Here is a 25,787-nt window from a genome sequence, read left to right as displayed (position 1 = left end):
ATACTCGAAAAAATTACTTAAAATATAAAAAAAAATAAAAAAAATATCAACACACCATCTTAACTTCCCTGCTTAATCCTCGTCTCCCTCTTCATCTGTTTTGTCCTCCTCTTCGTCTGGTTTTTCTTCCTCGTCCTTCTTTGCCCATTTGTATTTAGCTGTAGAGCTGATCTTCTTCAGCAGTGTCTTGTGGCCCAACATGTACGTGTGAAAGTCCTTGCATGACATATCTTTGAGATTGTATTGCACAAATAGGATCCCTTTCAAAGATGGAACTGAGAGCTGGTTCCTCTCCTTTGTCCACTGGCTCTGCATCAGTGAAAACACTCTCTCCACATTTGCATTATGTGGAGAAAGTGCGAAGACAAACTGTGCCATCCTCAGCAGCTCCGAGTAGCATCCGATGCTTTTGGCCTTCTCGAAGTACTTGACCCACCTCTGGTGCACCTGCAGGCCCATGAATGCTTCATCCTCACTGCAGCTTTCCACAAATTTCTTTAAATTGGACACTTGGTCAAAGCATTTCACATCGTCAATTGCCACCCCTTTCTCCTCAAGGTACTTGATGCAGGCCTCCACATCATCCCACTTAGGTGCCTCGCTCATGTCCATCCACATGAAAGGTGTGAATTCTTCCATGGGCGCCATCCATTTCTCCAGGTACTCCAAGCATGAGCTATACATGCCTAGCACATCCGCCATGAACTTGTCACATCCCTCTCCAAGTCCTTCTCTGCGGTGTGCGGCAAGCAGTCCCTTGACTTTCAGGGACATGAAATTATTGGTCTTCCGTTCAATAACAACGTTGTGGATGCTGCTCAATATTTTCTTGATTTCCATGATGGAGTTGTCCTCCCTTTCCATCTCCTGAATGTGGCAGTGGAAGATGGACATGAGGGAGTGCATGTGCCACAAATACACCTCACTAAAAGGGTTTTCAAAAAAAACCTTGATCATCACAGGTGGCTTTTCTTGGGATAAAAAGAATGCTTTTAGAGCAGGGAACATCTGCAGCATCCTCTCTATTCCTGGGAATAGAGAGAGCCACCTGGTCTTGCTGTGTGACAGCATCCTCCTGTATTCCACATCCACAAAATCGCAGTACTCTTTGAGGGACTCTGTGCGCACAGTGTATATGTGGAAGTACTGGTAGATTTTGAAAATGATATTTTCAATGTCCACATTAAGCCTATCTGCCCCGTGATGGACACAGTTGTTAAGGATATGTGCTGGGCATCCCACGCCAATCAATGTTTTGTTTTGTAGCAGCCTCTTCAAATGTGCAAACACATTATTTCCCCCTTCGTCACGCCGAGTTCCACCAAAATTGGTGTTGCAATTGTCGCCGGTAAATGCGACGCATTTGGAGGCCAAATTGTTTTTCGTCAATGTTTGCATTAAGTAATTGGCGATGGTTGTTGCAGTCTCGTTGGGTGTATCTTGCACTTCAATTAGTTTACTCTGAACACCACCCGCCTTCCAATCAAAATACTGAATAATGATGGGGAAGATTTTCACCGCACCATGATTGCTCCCATCAGTACTTACACCACAATAAGGGATGTCTTTTAGTGCTTCGTGCGCCACTTCTACAGAATGCGGTGCCAGTACACTATCAACAATAGCCTCGGTCTTAGTTCGGGCACAACTAAACTTTTTAGCAGTGTCTGAATCGGGGAGGGTCTTTTTGAGCAATGCACTAGTGCAGTCCATGGATCTGTAACTGTTGTGGTGTTTCACTGTGTGAAATGACCATGCAGCCTCCGCTGCATTCACTGCATCCTCGTTCCCTGGTCTGAGAAAGTACTGTGTGATCGAGCTAGCACTACCCTCGCCTCGGACAGCTGTTTTGTGCTTCTCGGTGTCCAGGTGGATTTTCAGATCTCTTGCACCTCCATTGGACACCGAGACATATGTGCCTGCTTTGCACACTGTGCACAAGGCTTCCCATTTGTCTCGACCCGGTCTGAAAGCTGGGAAACTCTTTAGTAATTCGTCGGTAAACGAGCACTTGCGCTTCGGCATGTTGCTTGCGTATGACTGACAGTCACGTTGTCTACGTTCTGATTAATAGGGCTGACAGCATAGGGGCGGGGATTAGGCTACGTCGCACGCAGCGCCGTGGGCAGTGCCCTAGTGCATGTAAATGTAATGGTCCAAAGAAGGTAATTTTAAAAACCAGGACATTTCCTCACTTTCTAAAAATAACCCGGGACACCCGGGACAGGACGTGAAATACGGACATGTCCCGGGAAATACGGACGTATGGTCACCCTAGCTTAGCATCTCTACGTTCTGACAGCTGGAGAGTGTGTCTTGTGACCCCATGTGCAACACAACCTTTTGCAGAAAGACAACAACATTGTTTTGACATGACTGGAAATTCTCAAGGGGAAATCTACTGTCTTGGGTTGGAGTGGTGCATCCTTTGACAGGGGGTTCACTGGAGCCACAAAACCTGCTGAGCACAGTCAGCCTCTAGATCCGACCTCGTTCTCAGTCTCAACAAAAACAGCTTGTGTCATCGGGCTGCAGAAGGGAATAATGATGTGCACCTCATCTCCTTCTGGAGTTCATGCCAGGTGACCATGTGGTCTTCAGAAAGCCCCTCTTCACTGAGAGGTGGGCTGGTTCTCTGAACGCTAGCACCATCGGACCAGGTGACCCTGATTACATGCATCTACCTACAGGCAGCTGCTCTTCCTCTGTGGTCTGGTGGATCACCTTCATGCCTGTCTCGTATTTGCATTGATCAAACGTGATGAGCAACTTTCTCCAGAGAAATGTGGACCGCACCACCTCGTTCTCCACCGTCTCCTTCTCCACCTCCTTCGTATACTGTGTGTGTGTGTGTGGTTAATTATGTCTGTATATCTGTGTTCCTCCATTCCTGTTTGTGTGTATCTTTCCCTGTCAGTCTCTATTCCTGTTTGTGGATCAGCCGTCTACCTTATGTTTATACGAGACATATCGTGTTCACATTCAACATATCTGTTTGGAGTAACGTTATATCTGTTGACTATTACTATTAAGACCTAAATAACAATCCACAGACGTGCACAGACCTGTGGCCCAAATGTACCATTTACTACTCTGGTAACATTATCACAAATCATCTCGGATTTGCTCTCAGAGTTTAGTGAGGTATCAGCATTTATAAATATAGCTTTTTAGTTCAGTTTGTAGAGATCGTTTAGATGGCAGGTGTTCGGAAGCAAAAACGGGAGGTAACCTCGCGATAATTAGATTGGTTGGGCGAGATTAGGTTTGCTGATGCATCAATCCTCTACCCGTCAATTGTCGCCAGGGGGCGCCATAGAGCTAAATAAGGACCAGGATAGTAATGGGACCTCTACGAATGGTCAAATCTCCTAAACTTTATCCTTCCTTTATTTACCTTTGTGGAAAACGGCATCGGGTCAAGGAAAGATGAAAAGGTGCTTCCTTTCGAAAATAAGACAGAACTGTTCAAAATTAATTCGACTCCACTTTTCCTAACCAACGTCATTGCACGATGGCGAGTATTGCTGACCTCTAGCGTCTCTTGTGTTGAACTACAGTTTTCCAAAGTTGGACTACAACAAACGCTCTTTCGATCCAGGCGTTCTTGACGTAAACTTATTGATTTCAACCAGGTTGTCGGCAACAGTGAGAATCACTTAGGTCGGACTTGGCCAACGGGAATATTTTGGGCCACTTCCAATCCCAATTCACATGTGAATAAAAAGAGGCTCAATTTATGTTGAGGTTGAATTTAACTGCCCCAAGTAGTCTTTCTTAAATGTGAAGTCAGCGTTGTATTTTCTTACGTGTTTATTGTGTGCTTAATAACCAGCAATAAATGAAATCATTTCAATGATTTCTTTCTGGAATTTATCAATTGTATTTTCTTCTCTTCCCTCCTTCTGCTTTACCGCGTCTCTCATGCGTCTTCGGTAGAGTCGGTAAACTTCGTCAATAGCATGTTGCTTAAGTTTAAATATTGCCGCCATAAAGGATTATGGGATACATACGACTATCTCCTTTCCTTTCGCAAAGGTTGCTCAGGGGCCTCTATGAATTCTCTTTTTTGCATAGGAAATGTCCTTTCCTAACAAGACGGCCAGGAAGTAGGAGGAAAGGGGGTTCGAATTCTGAAAATGCTTAGGAAAGGAGCCTCGATGCTTCCTTTAACCCTCGTTTAGCATATGTTACTCCTGAGCTTCCTTTGCGAAAGGAAAGGAGAAAGTGGTATCCCATAATCCTTTACGGCAGCAGTATCATGCCACCGACGAAGTGTACCGACTTTACGCAAAGACGCATGAGGGGCGCAGTAAAGCAGAAGAATAGAAGAGAAGAAAATTAAATTGATAATAATGGATAGCATTAGCAACTAGAAAATGCATTTCCTGCAGAAAATGCGGTGAGTGCTGTAGTGCAAAGTCAGGTTGAAAATATGTTTTAATAAAGATAGTTTAAGACGTAAAGAGATGTTAAATGGCAAGAGAAGGGATCAAGTGAAGGGATTTGAACATTGAATTCGAGTCTAAATGGAGTAAACAATGTAAACATGCACACCATTTAAAAATTGTAAAATGGTTGGAAACAAATAAAGTGAAGGGTTAGCGATCAAGTTTGAATACATTTGAGATAGGCCTAGATAACAATTATATTTCCAATAGATTGATCATTTTAGCACCAGTGAAACAAGAAACACTGTTACCTCTATGGAAGTCAATGAGATCTACTGAAATTATAAAATATAATATAAAAACTACAACTGTTGATACAATAACTGTAATGATGTATAAGAAGTTAAAGAAGAAAAAAATAATGAATAACTGAACTAAAAAAGAAAAACGCTAATGAAGTGTAAGTGTCATCCCAGCCCGATCTAACCATAATGCCGTCTTTGGTTTAGTTGCTGTGATCATGACTGGACGCCTGCGGCCACACCACCTGACAGCGACTAGCTCACTCACCAGCACATCAACCTCAACACCCTGGTCACTCATTTTCTATGTTCCATTTACTCACAATATAACAATGAGTGCCCCAACTAAGATATTACTACTGTTGGTTTAAGAAAAAAACAAATACTCTTGTTGAGCTGGTCAAAGAAAAGTATTTTATTGTATCTTCTTTCGAGATTTTCTCTCCATTGTAATCTCTGCTTACTTGTCCTACTATCATCCCTTGATCAACAAAGTGTGGGTTCCCATTTTATCACAGTTTAGTATACTGCTGTTCTTTAATAACAAGGCATATATCGTAAAAGCACATATTTTTCACATGGCGACCGTTATCATGTAACCATTTGTCATTCTTTAAGCGACTTGAGTGAAGCAGAGTAATCATGACTGTGCCTGCCTTAGGTTGTCCCAATGTTTAAGGCGATCTTACCCGTCATTGACTAACCAGCCTTCCATACTCGCCCATTAGTTTTCAAATGTATTGCCCTGCAGTGTGTGCGTGTGCACGTTTGTGTTTGTGTGTGTATGTGTGTGTGTGTGTGTGTGTGTGTGATAGTGTAATATAATTGTATATATATCACGGCCAAGAGCTCTGCGCCTCCGGATGGCCGTAGAATATCTTAAAAAGTATAAAATATTTTAAAAATCTGAAAAGAAGCGCGCAATTCCAAGCTATTCTGAATATTTTAAAATGGAATGGAGTCTCTAGGACGGTGAAAATCGAGGAAGGAGATAGGTCTGCATGTTTGTAGAGAATAATAAAGAAATTTAGAACGGAAGAATAAAACCTAAGAAGAGTTGAGCGCTGCATGCAGCGCTCACCTAATTACTACGGTGGCACATTGTACGGTGGCGCATTGCATCACATCACAAAAAAAAATCTTGTTATCTCGTAATTATGACATAAAGATCTCATAATTATGAGAAAATATCTCATAATTACGAGATCTTTATGTCATAATTAGGAGATAACCAGATTTATTTTTTTTGCGATGTGAATGCAATGCCCCACCGTAAATTTCAGAAACATTATTTGAATCGAAATTAATTAATTTATTGCTAGTTATTGAGCATACCGTAAAAAAACAAAATGCCGACTTCACATTGAAGAAAGACTACTGGGGGGAGTTACTTTCAACCTCAACATAAATTTAACCTCTTTTTTTTCACATGTGGGATTCAAGTGGCCCAAAATATTCCCGTTGGCCAAGTCCGTCCTATATGTGATTCTCACTTTTGGCGACATCATGATTGAAATCAATACGACAAGAATGCATGGATTGAAAGAGCACATGTTGTAGTCCAACTCCGGAAAACTATAGGTCCACGCTAGAGACGCTAGATGTCAGCAATACTCGCCGTCACGCAATGATGTTGGTTTCTGAAAAGTGGAGTCTAATTAATTTTAAACAGTGCTGTCTTTTCGTTTGTTCGAAAGGAGGCACCTCTTCATCTCTCCTTGACCCGATTACGTTTTCCACAAAGGTTAAGGAAAAGAGGCATAAAGGTTATAGTCGGGGAGCCAAAGTCTCAAAAGCTCAATAAAATGGGTTGAACCTGACATGGTCTGCCATACTTTTTATTTGTGTTTTTTCTGTAAACTTTGACCCTAAGAACCAATAATTGGAGGTTCTGCTCTGGCGGAAATATGGCGCAAATTATTTTTGGCCATTTTTTTCCCTCAACTCCTCAGTGGGTTGGGTAGGCTGTCAATAAATGCATTCCAGATACACAGAACACATGTGCTGACAACATCCACTGAAAAAATAACTCTTAAAACACATTTCTACATGATTTTGCATCAATTTAATGCAAAAAAGATAGGCGTTTTCTCACTTTTTTCCAATATTTTCATCTTTACTTCATTGGCAATAAATTATTCCCCCAAGTTATGACATCAGTCAATATGCCACTTTCTTCACCAAACTGTAAACTCATTCCACAGAAAAAAAAACCAAAATCAATGGATCTGTGATGATTTCACTCCTAGTTGGTGATCAACAGGCTCAGAACCTCAATAGAATTGTAGGCTGCTCTCAAAATTCCGAAAGACATTTAGCATGGATATTTAGCATCATGGCATTTAGCATGGAGACATTTAGCAAGGATATTTAGAATCATGGCACATTGACAGACACACGCATGATCTGCCTCAGCATTTTGGGAAAAGAATGGTTACATGGATATTGTAATGGTAATTAACTGAAAGGACCACACCAGTCTTCAAACAAGTCCTCATCCCAAACATATCCCTGTAGCAGCAGCATTACTACTTTAATTAGCTAGCTTTAGCCGTTTTAGCCCATTTTGGTGGTTTCTGTAAACAGCCATAACTCACAGGAATGGGGTAGAGACTTGCTATTTTTTTTAAATGCTCAGAATCGTAGGTATGGTCTGTGTCCATTTTGCTTCGACCGGAAGTTGAGAAATTGAGAAAATATCAACTGGACTTGCTAGGCAAAGGAATATATATGAGAATAAATGCTGCTACAGGGATACGTTTGAAGCGAGGAATCATGAGAAATAAACTTGTATGAAGGCTGGTGTGGTCCTTGAAGTGTTTATCATGATAACAGTTAAGTTAAGTTAAGTCCTTTATTCATCCCTTTTTAGGGGGAAATTCTTTCTCTGCTTTTGACCCATCCGGGTAGCCGGTGAACACATACACACACAGAGGTCCACACACAGAGGTCCACACACAGAGGTCCACACACATGGGGGCACACACACACACATGGGGGCACACACACACACGGGGGCGCACACACACATGGGGGCACACACACACACATGGGGGCACACACACGGGGGCACACCGGCACTACCGGAGCAGTGGGCTGCCGCGGTGCAGCGCCGGGGAGCAGGTGGGGGTTTCAGATGCCTTGCTCAAGGGCACCTCATCCGTGGATTTTTTCAGGATTCGAACTGGCCACCCTCCAGTTACCAGTCCAACTCCTTCACCAGTATGCCACAGATGCCCCCACCAGGCAGAAACCGACTCTTAATGGGTTCCATCAGTCATTATTATCATCGGTTTATTCTAACTCTTACAGATGCATCTCCAGAGTTAGGTGAGGACGGCCAGGTGAAAGTCACTCCTAAGCAGCAAGAATAAGTTCTCAACCTTGCCCAGGATGTCTGCCAAGCAGTTGCCAAGATCCCAACACCGATACACATTGGGACAGCTTTGTACATCCCTAAGGAAACCAGAAGCAAGTCAACTGTGTCACTCCTAAATAGATTTGGGAACAGCATTAGCTACAAAGAAGCACAGAGATATATTACAACAATGGCAATGGCATTTGAAGAGCAGACAACTAGGGATGGTGCCTTCATACCAACAAAGCTGAAGGTTGGACGATACACAATTTGCATTTGATAACCTTAACTTCCAAGAGTACACAAAGGATGGACAAACACTGCATGGCACAACACACAACATATTCCAGTACAAGAATCCAGATGAAGACCCCACACCAACGGTTAGATTACCTCTACTGAAAACCCGCCAAACAGCCCTGGAATCTTCTCAGCCTTTTCACACCAAGGAAAGCCACCTAAGTCTAAAAGATTGTCAAAAGAGTCGCTCCCTGGTTGGAGTTGAAACAGAGCCTAAGCTTCCTGTGTGTCTAGCAGAACCTCTTGACCACCTGAGCATCCTCTGGCACCTGGTGCATAGCTGCCCTACTGTACTATTGGAGGACCTGAAACCAAGATGCAATGCTCCAACATGGAGTTCATTCCAAGCATTTCTCATCCTAGATACCACTTCTGCAACTGTGATCAGCTATGGTCCTTTCTCCCCCAAGTCACCAACAAACCCATATGTGGTTGAACAGTCTGTTCAGTACTGCATGGATGTGTTGAGAAAACATGGTCAAGAGTATGCCATCATCACATGTGATCAAGCAATCTTTGAGCTGGTTCTGGGTCTGCAAAAGAAGAACAAAGAGAAGTATGCCAAACTTATCTTGCACATGGGTGGCTTCCATATTGCTCAGAATTTCCTTGGAGCCATTGGGCATTTGATGCAGTCCACTGGAATCGAAGACATCATGGTCGAAGCTGCTGTCTGTCTCCGTGGAACAGCAAACAAAATCATCAGCGGGAAAGACTACTATGCAATGCTGCACGCCCACATAATGGTGTATGCAGCCATGTTTGCCCTACACTGGGAGGCATTTGCCAGATGGTTGGTCGAAGAAGAGAAGGACCTGGAGTACATGTGTGTGCTAAGCAACAATGTCCAACTACTCCTAGATGCCCTGTCAGAAGAGGATGTAGAGAAGGCTACTTCTGCGTGTGCTGATGCAACTGAACAGCTGAAAAAGCTGTCATGTTTGATGGCTGAGTTTGATGAAGCACGTTCCTCACCTACCACAAAGCTATGGCTATGTATGTCATCAGCAACCAGATGATCAATCCTTTCACATGTGAAGAACAGGAGCTGATCAACATTTCAACAGACCACAAAGCCCCATCTGCTGACTTTATCTGCGCTCGTGAAAAAGGACTGGAGGCACTGGCTGCAGCAAGACGAACAGACAGTGAGAAAGTAGCCCAAATTAAACTTTCAACCTTCGCAGCAAAGCCAAAGAAGTCAATGTCCATGGCATTCAAAGCCACAAAGGTCTATGAGGAGGACAGGAAGGAGGAAGTGTTTAGCCACGAATGGACAAGTTGCCCAGCCTCCCTGTTTGAGCCAGATCCGTCCCTTGACCAAAGTTATGCAATGCGTAAAGGAAACAAGGCAGACTACCTGGCTGCAATAAAGACATCCCTTGGCAGCTCATGGGGGGAAGTGGACAAACTACCGCCGTCTGACAAGCCTGTTGTAATGGTAGTAGATGCCAAGGTGTTCATTCAACGTTATCAACATCTTGGGAGCAGCTACTTCCATGAAATGCAAGGAAAGTACCTGAGGCAGTTCCTTGGAATCCTCCCAGACAAGTGTGACTGCATCCACTTTGTTGGTGATCGATATGATGTCTCCCCTGCTAAAAGTCTGAAAGGTGAGGAACAAGAGAAGAGGATGAAGACCTGCCCCAACAAAATGAAGGAGTACAAGCAACATGATACTCTCCCTATACCTGAATGGAAAGGCTTCATTCACAATCCACTGAATAAAGCTAATCTGTTGAACCACATGGGGGAAGCATGGGCAACTTAGAACAACTCACTTCCTGCAGGATGCACACACATTTTTGGTGGAATCATTTGTGATCCTGCTCGCACTGTCCTCTTGTCAGCGGATTGTAAGGTTGAGCTTCCAGAACTTTCCTGTGAGAAAAATGAGGAGGCAGATACCAGGATGTTTGCTCACATTGCATACATACAATTTCTGCACCACAAACGGGCTGTAGTGGTTGCGACAGACAGATGTGATCATGATGTGCATGTACTACATCACACAAATGGATGGGCTGCAGGAAATGAGGGTGAAGACGATGGATATCTTCCTACCTATTCATGCCATCACAGAAGCTCTGGTGGGGAAGTATGATGTTGCAGCTTCAGATCTTACATCCCTTCTCCTCAGCACCTACATACTTACCGGATGTGACACAGTGAGCTATCTGTACAGAAGAGAAAAAAGACAGGCCTACACAACTGCTATTAAAAACCTGACAGACCTTCTGCCGCTGTGCAGGTATGGTGACCCTGAGGAAAGCCTGGATGTTCAGGAAGAGGTTATAACAGCAGCACAGTGATACATGGTGTCACTCTATGACAGGAGTGACTTTGGTGGTAATCTAGATGCACTGCGAGCCCATCTCTTTGTGAGCCTCAAAGGAGACATGCGTTGCCTTCCACCACGTTGCCTAACCCTAACCCACCAACTGAAGATGCCTTCCTATTACACCTTCGCCGAGCCCTGCATCAGTTGGCTGTGTGTAAGCGGGCACACATGGTTCAGCCAACCTACCCAGCTGCCACTGATTTTGGGAGACAACTTGTCAATGGCAAATTGGTGGCAACCATGATGCTGAAAGAGGCAAAACCTTCTGAACTCAAACACAGCAAATAATGCCGCTGCAAGAAAAGCATGTGTGCCCGAGGATGGTCCTATGCAAGAGCCAATGTGAAGTGTGGCATTGCATGTCTGCACGGGGACCATAACCCAGCCTGCCGGTCTTGTTTGCTGTCTCCTCAGGTGGTGAGGGTTAAGGTCTGTCCCCAGAGCAGTATCTGCAGTGTGCCACCCTCCTGATTATCCCACCTCACAGGGACCTGCACCTAGTTAATTAAGTTATGCTAAATTATTTTGTTCCGTTAAAGTTGTAATAGTTGTCATCTGAGGCAATAAAGTAATGAAAGTCATTATATTTCTTGTGTGACACATTTCCTTTGGGTTCAGGGTTATGTTGATGATGTTTAATAATGTGGACATTACCAACCATGATAAATATCCAGTGTAAATATTCAACATTTCTTTCGGAATTTTGAGAGTAGCCTAAAATTCTATTGAGGTTCGGAGCCTGTTGATCGCCAACTAGTAGTGAAATCATCACAGATCCATTAATTTTGGTTGGATTTTTATAGTTTCTTTCTGTGGAATGAGTATACTGTTTGGTGAAGAGAAAGGCATATTGACTGATGTCATAACTTGGGGGAATAATTGATTGCCAATGAATTAAAGATGAAAATATTGGAAGAAAGTGAGAAAACGCCTATTTCTTTTGCATTAAATTGATGCAAAATCATGTAGAAATGTGTTTTAAGAGGATTTTTTTTCAGTGGATGTTGTCAGCACATGTGTTCTGTGTATCTGGAATGTATTTATTGACAGCCTACCCAATCCACTGAGGAGTTGAGGGAAAAAAACGTTTTACCCATTCTGTTAAAAAAATATAGGGTGCATACACTAAAATGGCCACATTTTTTTTCGCGATATTTCCGGCAGAGCAGACCCTCCAATTATTTGTTCTTAGGGTCAAAGTTTACAGAAAAAACACAAATAAAAAGTATGGCAGACCATGTCAGGTTCAACCCATTTTTGAGACTTTGGCTCCCCGACTATTAGGGTATTTGACTATTCGTAGAGGCCCCAGGAGTAGGCTATGCTAAAGGAGGGTTAAGGATGCATCAAGGCTCCCTTTTAGAATTCGTAATCGATTCGTAATAGATGAAATGAGAAGGGCATAAACCAATGTCAAGGTTTTGTGGCAAATTAATTAAGGTCAATTTTTTTTTTAAAGAGATGAACAACAGGGAAATATTAGCAATTTAAATGGTGAAATAATAATAAGGCAGAAGCAGATTCATCATGTGACTCAGTATCCAAAACAAGACAAAGGCATTTTTATTAAATAAAAATAATTTATTTGTAAATAAATAAATTACCATGAACGGTAGCAAATCATAGGTTCTTTAAGAACCAATAACCAAGTGTCCACACACTCTGTATAAATAAATGAATAAATAATACATTAATAAATATTAAATAAGTAAATCAGTTAATACAAAGAAAATAAATATTCATATGAATAAGATCTATGGCCCGTTAATGGGAATACATTATTGTGAGCTGCTCTTAAATAAAAATTTGAATGCAGATGAGGTCTGATGGGTTCAGCTGCGTCCGGATTGGTGGGTTCAGCTGCGTCCTAGTTGGTGGATTCAGCGCCGTCTATTTGTAGACAAGCTGCTCTTTGCCTGGAGAGGACAGTACATCATGTCAGGGGTCGATCATCAATCCCACCGAGGTAGGGTTTGTTTAAGATGAGAGGTTCAGCCTAGCGCCTCGCTCTGACCCAGCCCCCTAGGGTCAAAGGGTCACAAGGCCGCCTCTCCTTACCCTTTGGAGGAACTGGGACAGCTGGTTGACAAGCTCCGCCTTCGTCCTGGGGAAAGAATCGCAGGCTGGGCAGGAATGATCCTGAGGGGAACAGAGAGACCTGGTCACTAGGGGGTACAACCCATCACACTAAGGGGTATGACTCCTCACCCCTCAGTATGAACCCCTGTTCAGACTGTACTGAACTGTAGTTCATGTTTAGTACAACCATACTGTACTGTACTGAACTGTAGTTCATGTTTAGTACAACCTGTTCATACTGTACTGTACTGTAGTTCATGTTTAGTACAATACTGTACTGTACTGTACTGTAACTGTAGTTCATGTTCAGTGCAACCTGTTCATACTGTACTGTCCTGTCCTCTGATGTACTGTATTGTACTGTACTGTAGTTCATGTTTAGTACAACCTGTTCATAATGTACTGTCCTGTACTGTCCTGTACATGATTATAACACGTGTGAGAGGCTGGAGGCGGGCTCTACGTACCGGGGCGGGGCCAGGGTCTTTGCACTGGACAGCCTTCCTCTGGAGAGACACAGGGGGCACGAAATGAGTATGAGTGTGTGTGTGTGTGTGTGTGTGTGTGTGTGTGTGTGTGTGTGTGTGTGTGTGTGTGTGTGTGTGTGTGTGTGTGTGTGTGTGTGTGTTGCATGTATGAGAGGGTGAGTGTATGTGCGCGTGTGCGCGCGTGTGTGTGGGGGGGTCGGTGGGTGTGTGTTATGCATGTGTGCGAGGGTGAGTGTATGTAGGTGCGCGCGTGTGTGTGTGTGTGTGTGTGTGTGTGTGTGGGTGTGTGTGTGTGTGTGTGTGTGTGTGTGTGTGTGCGCCTCACCAGCTTTGAGTTTTTCAGACTGCTGAACAAATTGCCCGACTCTTTCTCGTGGTGCGCCGTGACGTTCTTAAGGTTGTCGTGGAAACAGGTGAGCGCCGCTTCGCAGCATCCCAGCTGTGGGGACGAGACACGCTGATTAACGCTAACACATGTAGCCCTACGTTCTGAAACCTAGAGCAAGTTCTGACTTTCCTTATGCTCAAGCGATCTATCCGTGCGCTTTCCTGATCGCCCTCAAACTTTACGGAGAAAGCCCCTGAAAGTGTCGCAGTGAAACGCGCTCCAACGATAAAGGACGCGCTTTCGTTTAGACAGCGCTCTTTTCGTGAGGAAGCGTGTTGTGTTTGTGTGGTTAGCGGAGCTTTGCAAATGCTTACTCATCACATGTCACGGGTGAGAGTGCAAGATGTAGAAAATCAACTCGCTGTCAGTTTGACAAGAAAACCTTCTTACCAGCAGCGGGCAAAACAGACCGTTCCACTGATTACCGCCATGATGTCGTTCCTACCCTGGTCCTTTCCCTCACCTTAACCACGACAAACTCTTACCTTAACTTCACCCCCATAAATCCCTTACCTTAAGTTAACCACCTTGACTTCACAACCTACAATTATCCTTATACTTAAACGTAACCATCTGTAACTTTATACCTAAATTAACCCCCTCGAACCTTATACCTAAACATAACCTTCTCTAACCTTATACCTAAACGTAATAATCTCCAATCTTATACCTAAACTTTACCATCTCTAACCTTATAGCTAAACTTAACTTCTTAACGCTTCCTCCTGTTTTACGCTCTTCATTTGTACTCTAAATTATGTATTTATGAATACTGTTTTTGCTCATTATTATCCTCTTCTTTTAAGAAATAAACGATTTGATAACCTTTTGATGACACATTTTAATAAACCCTGCTGATTGATTTTAAATAGGTTCTTGATTATATAACAATAATTCAGTTTCAGCTTTGTTTAAATGTAATTATCAAATCAAATATGAGGATATTAATTACAAAGTGATAGGTATCTTTGAGTACCTTAAAGTGTCACATACAAATGTATTCATACTATTACTATAACTAATCTGAGCCCAACTCCCCCTCCACCGTAAGATACAACCTTCATGTTGAGATATGTCTTCAAGCGTCTAATGTATGCAACGAATATCAATGACTCAGATCTGCATACCGGCTGAGATCTTACCTTGATATTCAGCGACGGATGGGATCCGTCACTCTGCAGAACAAGGAGAAATACACTCTGTTAGCCCCAATCCAAAACAAGGACAAAGAGAATACATTAAAGCCAGTCCAAAACAAGGAGAAAGACACTCTGTTAGAGCCAGTCCAAAACAAGGAGAAAGACACTCTGTTAAAGACACTCTGTTAGAGCCACTTAAAAACAAGGAGGTACTGACTCTGTTAAAGACACTCTGTTAGAGCCACTCCAAAACAAAGTCAAAGAAACGGACAGACTTTGAAAATATACTTCAAAATAAGAGCGTACCTGGGGGCTGCCGATGGTGTAGAAGGACGTGAGCTCCTTCTGCGTCTCTGAAAGTTTTCTCTCCATCACTGAATGTGGCACTGCCGCCGCCACCGCTACGCAACACAACAACACAAGCAGCTGCATGCTGTCAGATCAGAGGAGTCAACAGTACTGGTGCTGAGATACTGGTGCTGAGATACTGGTGCTGAGATACTGGTGCTGAGATACTGGCCAGGTGGGGGACCTACCTGTTTTTATAGCCATCCCGGCCCAGAGCTGGAACACAGAAACCTGCAATGTCGTCGTGAGCTTTTCCACCGGCAGTCCCCACGACGCGCTACGAGAGTGGAGCTCCTCGTGCACGCGGCCGGGCGCTGCAGTGTGTGAGTGTGTTCGCAGACAGGAAACGAGAGGAAGACCACACACTTCCCATTTTCAGTTTGAACACACTGCGCCGTGATCTCACTGGCGGTGGGCGCCGTTTGTGTGTCAGTGTGTGTCAGGGCACCTACACACACTGACACCTACACGAACACAGACCAAGATCAGCAGGACATCCTGATCGTGTATACATCCGGCCGGAGTCATTCAGGCCGGGGGAAGGCTATCATTGGTCAACAATTTACAATTCATTTTATTTATTAAATTGAACCACAGAATGAAACTCGGTGACTCGCTTCATGTTTCCGAGACTCTTGGCCATTCAGCCGAGTGGGGAAGCATAAGTGATCATTGAATATCATTGGTCAACGATTTACAATTGATTTTATTTATTAGATTGAACCGCAGAATGTACCTCGGTGATTCACTTTCTGTTTCCATCTCTTGGCCATTCAGCCGAGAGGAGAAGCAGAAGTGGTCCTTCCACGTTGATCTGTCTCACTCTCTCACTGTGAGGCTCTCATCACAGCTCTGCGGTCATGGGAAGAGAGACAGAACTCGCCCTGAAAGAACGAGGCTGGTTTCTATGACAGTGAATGCAGGTGACCACTGACCCTGTGCCACTTGGTTTACTGTGCCCAAGAAAACCAAGTGGAATTAACAGAAACCTAACGTTACAATAATAATGAAACAAACAGGGCCTGGTCCTAGTCTGGAAAGGGAGCGTGGAGACCTGGGGGGAACCCTGACGCACGCACCTCCGGGTGACGGAGCTGGCAGCAGTGGAACGAGAAAATCCCTTCCTCTGAGGTGCGCAGCGGCTGAGCGGAGAGCCTCAGTAGGTACCGTCCCAACCTCCCCCTTTGCGGTATGACTCGGCTCCCCCTCTCCCCCACCCCCCCGAACCAGCGCGTCTGATCGACGTTGAGGTAGGGCTGTGGTCGGGCACCTTCTCAACCTGCAGCTTCACACCCCATTGTCTGATGAGACGGGGGAGGGAGTTGGAGGAGGAGGACTGGGGCAGCGGACCGGCCGGCGTCTGAGGTCCTGGAGCCTGATTAGCTACGACCTCTCCGAACGACCTCGCTTCAGTCTGGCTGTGGTCCCAATGTCTGTTCAGTCGACGCCTGAGAGAGTCAGTAGTATAACATCACACATGCAAGGCCGTGTGGTCACGGTGTGACTCTGTGGCGAGAGTGCGAAACGCCAGTAGTAGAGTAGTAGAGCGGTGTGACGCTCGGGTTACATGGCGAACACACGTCTCTCTCTGCTCCTTTTAGCTCTTCCTTCTACTGTAAGATGAATGACTCACGGAAGTCTTGTGAAAATACTTTCTTTAGAAAGATGCTTTTTATGGTGAATTACATTTACATTTACATTTAGGGTATTTACCAGAGGCTTTTATCTAAAGCCACTTACAATAAGTATATTTGTCACCACAACGGAGTCAGTTGACCGGTTGGACATGAGGGGGAGGGTTATTGGAATATGATTATGCTGATGATGATGAGGTGCATTATTCAGCACTGCAGTCAGTCAGGTGTGGGGGTGCACAACGACTACTAGTACTGCCGGCAGTATGGTCTTTTCCTCACCGCGGTTTCCTCTCTGTGTCAGAAGTCGCATTTCCGTACGCATGCGGTGGTGCTGCAAGTTGCTTTGGATAAAAGCGTGATAACCGCCCTGAATGTAAATCTAACAACCTTAGTTGACATACTTGTTTCAGCACTCAGAGTCAGCAGTGCACCATTCCTACAATGGAGTCCAACATGTTTAGGTTATGGCATTAAGATGTACAGAAACGTATCTTTCCACTGGCCTATCTTTATCTATGCTTGGATCAATACGTTGATTGTAGCGTGAGACGGGCCATGACATCATGGCGACATCTAGATTCTTCCACGCTGTCGGTGGAGCTTTTCCCTGACTATTTACAGTTTGACACACACCTCTTTGACCTTGAGCTGCTAATGTCCGTTCATAAAATGACGGAACACTTTCATCTTGTTACTCATCTGGGCCCTGGTGACATCTCTCTATGTGTGCTCTGGGCTGTGACATGATCACTGAGGTCAGTTTCCGCCAACCGGAGTTCCCACAGCATGTTGGGCCGGATCTGAGCTTGGGGGGAAACATACCGATAAGAGTGAAACTGAGCTGCTGAGATGAGTCACGTCCCAGGGGAAGGGTAAGGGTATGCGGGTAAAAAGATCAGAACAGTTAAAAAAAATATGGACTGCATTCATAAAGCACACCAGCGGCCGCACAAAGCGCTTTACAATACTGCCTCACATTCACCCATTCATGCACCCATACACACACTGACGTCGGTGTCAGCCACGCAAAGCGACAGCCAGCTCGTCGGGAGCAGTCAGGGTGAGGGGTCTCGCTCAGGCAGAGGTGTCAAAAGTATTCACATTCATTCCTAAAGTAGAAGTATAGATACTAGCGTTTAAAAATACTTCTGTAGAAGTTGAAGTATCAACTCAAGCTTTTTACCGGAGTAAAAGTATAAAAGTACTGGTTTCAAAACTACTTAAAGAATTAAAGTAAAAGTAATGCAAGGGGAAAAAAATGCCATTAAGGACGAAAGTTTAGGCCGTGCCACAGGGGCCTAAACTAGAATTACAATCAGCTGTTTTAGCAAGTATGCTCACACATACAAGGAATTTGGTCTCTGCATTTATCCCATCAGTGAATTAGTGACACACACACAGCCCACCTCTATAGCACACTGCCCCACTTCCCCCAAAAAAACATTTTTCTAAAGGCCATCTAATGACTATAATGTTAATGTTGAAAAAATTGGGATGCACCTGTTTCAAACACATTTATGCCCATTGAAAATGAACGCATATTAGTACAATGCAAATACATAAAAGAACCATATATGTGTTCTACTGAGCATTAACATGTGTTTCATGGAGCGGAAGATATGATGACTAGTTCCCTGTAAGTATTGGAATGGTGCAAAAAGTCAAACTTCAGAGGCATGTTATCAAAAGCCTTTATCGGGAATGTAAATGTATGTATCCAAGCTTAGCTGCAGGAACTTGGCGAACTGGGACGCACCATAACAAATCAGCAGTGCCCAGCTGACGGTGCTAACCAAACTTTTGCTAGTGATTAAACATTTCCTGAAAAAAACCCACAATATCTACACCAGTATCTACATCAGTTATGCACAGACCATGCAACAAAGAGTTACCAATAGGCTTTGTTCAGCCGCAAAAGCAACTGGTTCTCAAAGTTCTTCGAGCCAATGCATGCTCTTTTTGGACTGAAGGTCAGCCCTGCAACCAATAGGGTGTCAGAATTGTATATGTTTCTATTCTCATCCCAATCAAATTCACTCTATCCGATGGCTCGAATTATCTGGATAGGTTTTTTTGTTTGTGTTTTTTTGAAAATCAAACACCACGTGGGAACTCGCTGTGAACCCAAACAAGCTCACCTGCTCCCGAAAGACTCACCTGTTCAGAGTTCACCTGGACTCTGCCTGGACTCCCCCCCCCCTTACGCACTTATTGTGTGTCGTACATCCTGGCACTTAAAAATAACATTGTGTAGCCTCTTATCCTAGCTATCTATGTTGTACAGGGGCAATGGGTTAACCTAGTGATTGTTAGTGCTTGTCACTTGGTTCTATGAACATCCTTACTGTACTTACAGAGACACTTTGGTCGCTAAATCATACCGACCAAAGTGAAACTGAGCTGCTGAGATGATTCACGACTCACGACCCAGGGGAATGGTAAGGGAATGGTTAAAGATCAGAACATTAAAAAAAATATGGACTGCATTCATTCAGACGTCCTTTGGAGGAGACGTAAATCCGAGGTCCTGACTCACTGAGGTCATAAAAGGTCCCAGGGCACTTCTCGCAAAGATTAGGGGTTTCCCCGCTGTCCTCGCTAAACCTGCCCAATCAGGCTCATTCAATCTGGCCCCCTAATCATCCTCCTGTATAATTGGCTGACTCATTAATTCCCTCACTCTCCACCTCAAGCTGGTGTGTGGTGAGCGTTCTGGGTGCTCCACACTGGTGGTGGTGAATGGGGTCCCCCCCCTTCACTGTAAAGCGTCTTTGAGTGCCTAAAAAAAGCGTTCACATTCATGGCGGTGTCTTTCATGCAGGGCGACAGCAAGCTCGTCGGGAGCAGTCAGTGTAAGGTGTCTCGTTCAGGGACAGCTCGACACTCCTAGCGGAGGGTCGAGCTGTCCCACACGCCGCCACAAGACTTACACAAAGTGACACCAAAGGAATACTTTCAGAAACATAAATGACTTTATTCATGTTTATGCAAAACAACGGTACAAAAACACAGAGCGTATTGAGACGTATTTACAGGCGGCGTCCGCAGGTTGCCATGGCAGCCGGATGGAGCGATGGGGAGCCACAAGGGGGCGGGGGGGGGGTCAGTACAGACTGGTCTTCTTCATGATCCTCAGGAACTCCTGCTCGTTGACCTCCCCGTCCCCGTCTCTGTCCGCCTCGTCGATCATCTCCTGAAATCACAAAACACATTAGACCAGGAGCAGCTCAGACACATGTAGAGATTGATCCTTATCTATATCTATATCTATATCTATATCTATATAAATCCCATTCCTAACAGGTGATTGTTAGATATTGGACGATGGCTTTGAATGGTGCATCTGTCTGTCTGTCTGTGAGTGAGTGAGTGAGTGAGTGACAGAGAGAGAGAGTGACAGAGAGAGAGAAAGAGTGAGGGAGGGTGCACTCACACTAGGCCATCTGGCCGTGGCCGTTGGCCGTTTTCACACCTAACCATGCTCAAATGGCCCCATTGTTCTCTGGCCTGCACTCACACTAGGCCATTTGGCCGTGGCCGTTGGCAGTCGCAACTGTGGCCTGGCCACGATAGGCTCTTGTACATACGTCATCACGTCGTAAGTAACACGTCATCACCAAGCGTCCGCTGCATGGACCATAATAAAGTCTTCCGCCAGTCAGAGTTCTAACAACAATGGACAACAACACAGAGAACACAGTTCAGCACTTTGCTGAGTCTGTTGCTTATTTGGATATATGTTTACCGTTTAATGGGAAAGAAGGCTTGTCGCCTTTATTATGTCCGTGGTCGTCGCATGGACTATACGTCATCCAGCTCAGGTTGCGTAGCCGTGCGTGTGTGCGTGTCGGCTCATTAGCATCTGTACCGTAGCGGCCCGTACCGTAGCAGCACACCTCTCCCAAGTGGCCAAATTGGCCTGGCCTGGCCAGACTGGCCAGACTGGCCACACTCACACTGGCAGATTTGAGCACGGTTAGGTGTGAAAACGGCCACGGCAACGGCCAGATGGCCTAGTGTGAGTGCACCCTGAGTGACAGAGCGAGAGTGAGTGACAGAGCGAGAGTCAGTGACAGAGCGAGAGTGAGTGACAGAGAGAGCGAGAGTGAGTGACAGAGGGAGTCAGTGACAGAGAGAGAGAGAGAGAGAGAGAAAGAGAGTGAGTGACAGTGAGAGTTAGTGACAGAGAGGGAGAGAGAGAGAGAGAGAGAGTGACGGACAGAGAGAGAGAGAGAGAGAGAGAGAGAGAGAGAGAGAGAGAGAGAGAGAGAGAGAGAGAGAGAGAGAGAGAGAGAGAGAGAGAGAGAGAGAGAGAGAGAGAGAGAGAGGGAGGGAGGGAGAGAGAGAGAGAGAGAGAGAGAGAGAGAGACAGAGTGAGAGAGAGAGAGAGAGAGAGTGACAGAGTGAGAGTGAGTGACAGAGAGTGTCAGTGAATTAATGAGAGTGTGGGAGAAAGTAAGTGAGTGACTGACAGAGAGAGAGGGAGAGTGTTAATGAGTGAGTGAAAGAGAGAATGAGTGAAGAAGAGAGAGTTAGAGTGAGAGGGTGAGTGATTGTGTGAGTGAGTGAGACAAAGAATGAATGAAAGAGAGAATGAGTGAGTGCGTTCCTGTACCTGCAGCTCCTCGTCTGTGAGGTTCTCTCCCAGCTCCTTGGCGACCCGCTTCAGGTTCTTGAAGGAGATCCTTCCAGTGCAGTCGTCGTCAAACAGCCGGAAGGCCTTCAAGATCTCCTCCGTGAAGTCCTTCTCGCTCTGAGGAACACGGGACAGCGCGTCAAAAAGGTCAGATATCACACGGGGCGACATGTGGCTCAGGAGGTAGAGCGGGTCGGCTGGTAACCGTAAGGTTGCTAGTCCGATCCCCGGCTCCTCCTAGCTGAGTGTCGAGGTGTCCCTGAGCGAGACGCCTCAGCCTGACTGCACCCGACGAGCTGGCTGTCGCCTTTGCGTGGCTGACACCGCCGTCGGTGTATGAATGTGAGCGTGAATGGGTGAACGTGAGGCGATATTGTGAAGGGTTTTGAGTGGCTAGCTGGTTAGAAAAGCACTGGATAAATCATCATGGGACGCATCCTGCTTTCCCGTTTGAGATCAGCGGAAACCACGAATGGCTAACACTGCAGACGGCCTGGGTGTCATGCCCCCCCACCTCATTAACCACTCTGAACCCCCCCCCCCCCCCCGTACCATCTTGGGGGTCATCATGCTGAGGAAGTCGTTGAAGTCGATCATCCCTGATCCCTGCTTGTCGATGTCGGCGATCATCTTCTTGATCTCCTCCTTCTTGGGCTCGAAGCCGAGCGCACGCATGGCCACCTGGGGGGGAGAGGGGGTGGGGGCACAATCAAACCCCACGCGTCAATCAAACCCCACGCGTCAATCAAACACCACGTGGGAACTCGCTGTGAACCCAAACAAGCTCACCTGCTCCCGAAAGACTCACCTGTTCAGAGTTCACCTGGACTCTGCCTGGACTCCCCCCCCCCCTAGCTATCTGTGTTGTATAGGGGGAATGGGTTAACCTAGTGATTGTTAGTGCTTGGCACTTGGTTCTATGAACATCCTTACCGTACCGACAGAGATATATTGTTGTTTCTCTTTCTTCTGACAAATGGACTTTGTAAGTCATTGTAAGTCGCTTTGGATAAAAGTGTCTCAAAAACACCCTGAATATAAAGGTGAATGTAATGTCTGCCTGAGCAATAACTGGAGAGAGGGGAGATAGAGGGGGAGGTATAAAGGGAGAGAAGAAGGGAGAGACAGAGGGGGAGAGAGGAAGGGGGAGATAGAGACATAGAGAAGAGGGGAAGATAGAGGGAGAGAAGGAGGGGGAGATAGAGAGGGAGAGAAGGAGGAGGAGATAGAGAGGGAGAGAAGGAGGAGGAGATAGAGAGGGAGAGAAGGAGGAGGAGAGAGCGGGGGAGATAGAGAGGGAGAGAAGGAGGAGGAGAGAGAGGGGGAGATAGAGAGGGCGAGAAGGAGGAGGAGAGAGAGGGGGAGAGAAGGAGGAGGAGATGCCCTAAATGTAATGTGTGGGTGAATGGTGAGCTGAGCCCACCTTGAGCTCCTTGACGTCGATGGTGCCCGTCCCGTCCGTGTCGAACAGGTCGAAGGCCTCGCGGATCTCCTGCTTCTGCTCCTCCGTCAGCTCGGGCTGCTTGTGGGCGGGCTTCTTCCGCTGGGCCGCGGCGGGGCTGGGCTTACGGTAGCCTGAGGCCTGGGGCAGAGGGAGACAGGGGCTTACAGTAGCCTGAGGCCTGGTTGGAGGGAGACAGGGGCTTACAGTAGCCTGAGGCCTGGTTGGAGGGAGACAGGGGCTTACAGTAGCCTGAGGCCTGGCTGGAGGGAGACAGGGGCTTACATTAGCCTGAGCCTGGAGCAGAGGGAGACAGGGGCTTACGGTAGCCTGAGGCCTGGGCAGGGGCTTACGGTAGCCTGTAGCTATGAAATCGAAGCTCCTATTGGAGACATTGCAGATTACATCAAACTGTATTTAGTGTTTATCCAACCGCTGTATGTCTGGATGGTCAGAGAAAGTGTAAAACGTTGTGAGAACAGCTCACCAGATGTCTCAAACCAGCCCAGAAAACATGTAACCTCAATGTTCCCACAATAATGTGGCTTATTGTCGTCACATGACCAGGTGTAGGAAGGGTGTTTCAGGGCCGAGACACCCTTTCTACATCTGGTTGAAGGTTCATGTAATGACGATAAGCCAGGTGGTGTAGGGGGTGCCACCTACAGGGGGGTCTTACACCACCTGCATGGTATCCTAATACACCTGCACACGGTGTAAGACCCCCTGCAGGTGCAGTGGCGCAAAAAAGGAGGGGGCGCCAAAGCGATGGAGGTAAAATTATTTTGAGTCGGCATTTTCTGTATTTAACAGCGTTTGTGTAAATGATATGATGATCAATAACAGAGGCACGTCACTGATAAGGTGACGTTAAATTTCAGTTTTTTTTATGTGGTTCGACCGCTGTATATTTGAAACTTCCTAAACACAAAGTTCATATCATTCAGTTGTGAGGATGGAGAGAAAGCAGAGAAGAAGAGTGAGAAAGAATCAGGACAGACAGGGGAAGGCGACAGGTTGGTCTCATATTAGGTGGAAGTATAGGAACAGCCACTCGACATTACTATATAATATTTATATTGAAAAATTGCATAAGCAAGATGTGTAATTTATTCAAAGCTATTAAATAATGCTTGTTTGACAATATGACTTAGTGGAGAAGAACACAGGCAAGGGATGAGGGAGACAGACATGAGGTCGGTGATGGCATCTGCTATAGAGGAGACCAGTGATGATATCAGGTAGAAATAATTAAACTATTGAGGCTACAAAAACCAAAATTCCCATGGTTTTAATTTCTGCTGACCAACCTATTCACCGTGTCCTTTTGAGAAAATAAGTGCAGGCAGACATGGCTAGTCAATCACCACTGAGGAGAATGTTGAACAGAGAGGCTGAAGATGAGGGAGAGGAACAGAGAGGTGAAGATGAGGGAGAGGAACAGATAGGAGTCCAGATGACGATGAAGAGGAACAGAAACAGAGAGGTGCAGAGGAGAGGGCTGGGGCAAGGGGCAACTCAGAAGATCCATCTGAATGGCATTCACTACACGAAATAGGGTCTCATTGAGGCAGTACATGGTTGAAAATGGCCCATAGAAATGTCCTGATGGGCCATATCCAAGATCAGATAAGAGTAAAAGGTGGTTTGCAAAAGCATACTGTTTTCGTGCACTGTCAAATGGAGAGAAAGTGGAGCGGGATTGGTTACTGTACTCCAAAAGTTCTAACAGTCTATTGTTTTGCATGTAAGCTTTTTGGTGAAGCTAGAGTTGCTGACACGCGCCTTGTGGTGGGGTATAATAACTGGCAGTGTCTTTCCAAAACACTGAAGCACCATGAAACAAGTGGTCATCGCATAAATGCTTATCTGATGTGGAAAGAATTGGCATCCCGCTTACGCCAAGGTAAAACTATTGATAGCGAATTGCAGAGAGCCAAAGCCGCTGAAAAGGCACACTGGAGAAGTGTGTTGACTCAAGTGATCATCTGCATACTCTTCCTTGCAGAAAGAAACCTGCCACTGAGGGGGAAAAATGCACAGTTAGGAAATCCTAGAAATGGAAATTTTCTGGGTATCCTTGAGCTCATATCACAGTATGATGTTACACTGGCAGAGCATCTTAGAAAGGATGCCTCTAAAAAAACACCGGATATCTGTCCTGGTGCACTCAAAATGATTTTTTGATTCAATATCAGAGTGTGTTTTAGGTAAAATTTGTGCCCAGATCTTAGCCTCCAAGTACTTTGCAGTGGAATTGGACTGCACACCCAATATTTCAAAGCAATAGCAGGCCTCAGTTATCATACGGTATGTTCATACAGATGAGAAGAAGGTCTATATTACTGAATCTTTCGTTGAGTTCACTGCTGTGAAGGACACAACTGGGAAAGGCCTCACAGAAAAAAATAAATAATAATAATTGCTGGGGGGGGGGCGCCTGCTATGCGTCTGCATACCCCTCAGAAATTAGGCAGTTGCGCCCTGTGCAGGTGGAGTAGGACCCCCTACCGGTTGGGTAGGACCCCTTACCCCACCTAGGGGGGGTGTTCGATCGGGTAGGACCCCCTTCAGGTGGTGTAAGACCCCCTGGATGGTTCCCCCCGGACTGATCCGTCAGAACTCAGCGCTCTTAGCGCGCGGTTCCGCCGCCCACAAAGTTGGCTTTAGCTTAGCTTGGGTTGTACCGGGTCGTCTTTCAACTTGTCCCCCTGATTTGCTGATCAGTTTACGGATCGATAAGAAAGGAAGCGTGTCAAAAGTGTTACTAAACTAGAGATATTTACCATTTTCCAGATCTCCGTAGTGCGGTGTCGACCGTCTTGTGTTCACTCCGTTGTCAACAACGAACATAAGCAACAGCAACCGCAAAGTTTGCTTTGTTTCGATTGACAACCGGCCCGGCAAATAGGAGGGACGGCAACTACAGGATTCCCTTC

General features: G+C 45.6%; 1 protein-coding gene across 2 annotated transcripts; it reads right to left on the bottom strand.

Annotated features, from left to right (window-relative positions):
* Positions 1–19,721: 19,721 nt before the first annotated feature.
* cetn4 (centrin 4) lies at positions 19,722–25,757 on the bottom strand. Of its 2 annotated transcripts, XM_060063519.1 has the most exons (6): positions 25,635–25,703; positions 23,056–23,145; positions 22,831–22,989; positions 21,960–22,088; positions 21,387–21,524; positions 19,722–19,964 (listed from the first exon to the last, which is right to left on the bottom strand). In XM_060063519.1, exons 1-6 carry the CDS (start codon positions 25,635–25,637, stop codon positions 19,875–19,877), a joined length of 609 nt encoding a protein of 202 aa, XP_059919502.1. In that variant the 5' UTR covers positions 25,638–25,703; the 3' UTR covers positions 19,722–19,874. The 2 variants fall into 2 exon arrangements, with proteins under 2 accessions (XP_059919502.1, XP_059919503.1); XM_060063520.1 differs by lacking the exon at positions 23,056–23,145 and having other exon boundaries at positions 25,635–25,757.
* Positions 25,758–25,787: the final 30 nt, after the last annotated feature.

This window comes from Gadus macrocephalus, chromosome 10, assembly GCF_031168955.1.
Source record: "Gadus macrocephalus chromosome 10, ASM3116895v1".
Taxonomy (NCBI): Eukaryota; Metazoa; Chordata; class Actinopteri; order Gadiformes; family Gadidae; genus Gadus; species Gadus macrocephalus.
Note: the sequence above shows the minus strand (reverse complement) of the source record. Positions and strands in the feature narration are given on the sequence as shown.

Coding starts and splice junctions, on each gene's coding strand:
- cetn4 (XM_060063519.1), bottom strand. Junction 22,089..22,830: donor TCGACGTCAAGGAGCTCAAG/GTGGGCTCAGCT, acceptor TCTCCCCCCCAG/GTGGCCATGCGTGCGCTCGG. Junction 21,525..21,959: donor GCATGATGACCCCCAAGATG/GTACGGGGGGGG, acceptor CGTGTTCCTCAG/AGCGAGAAGGACTTCACGGA.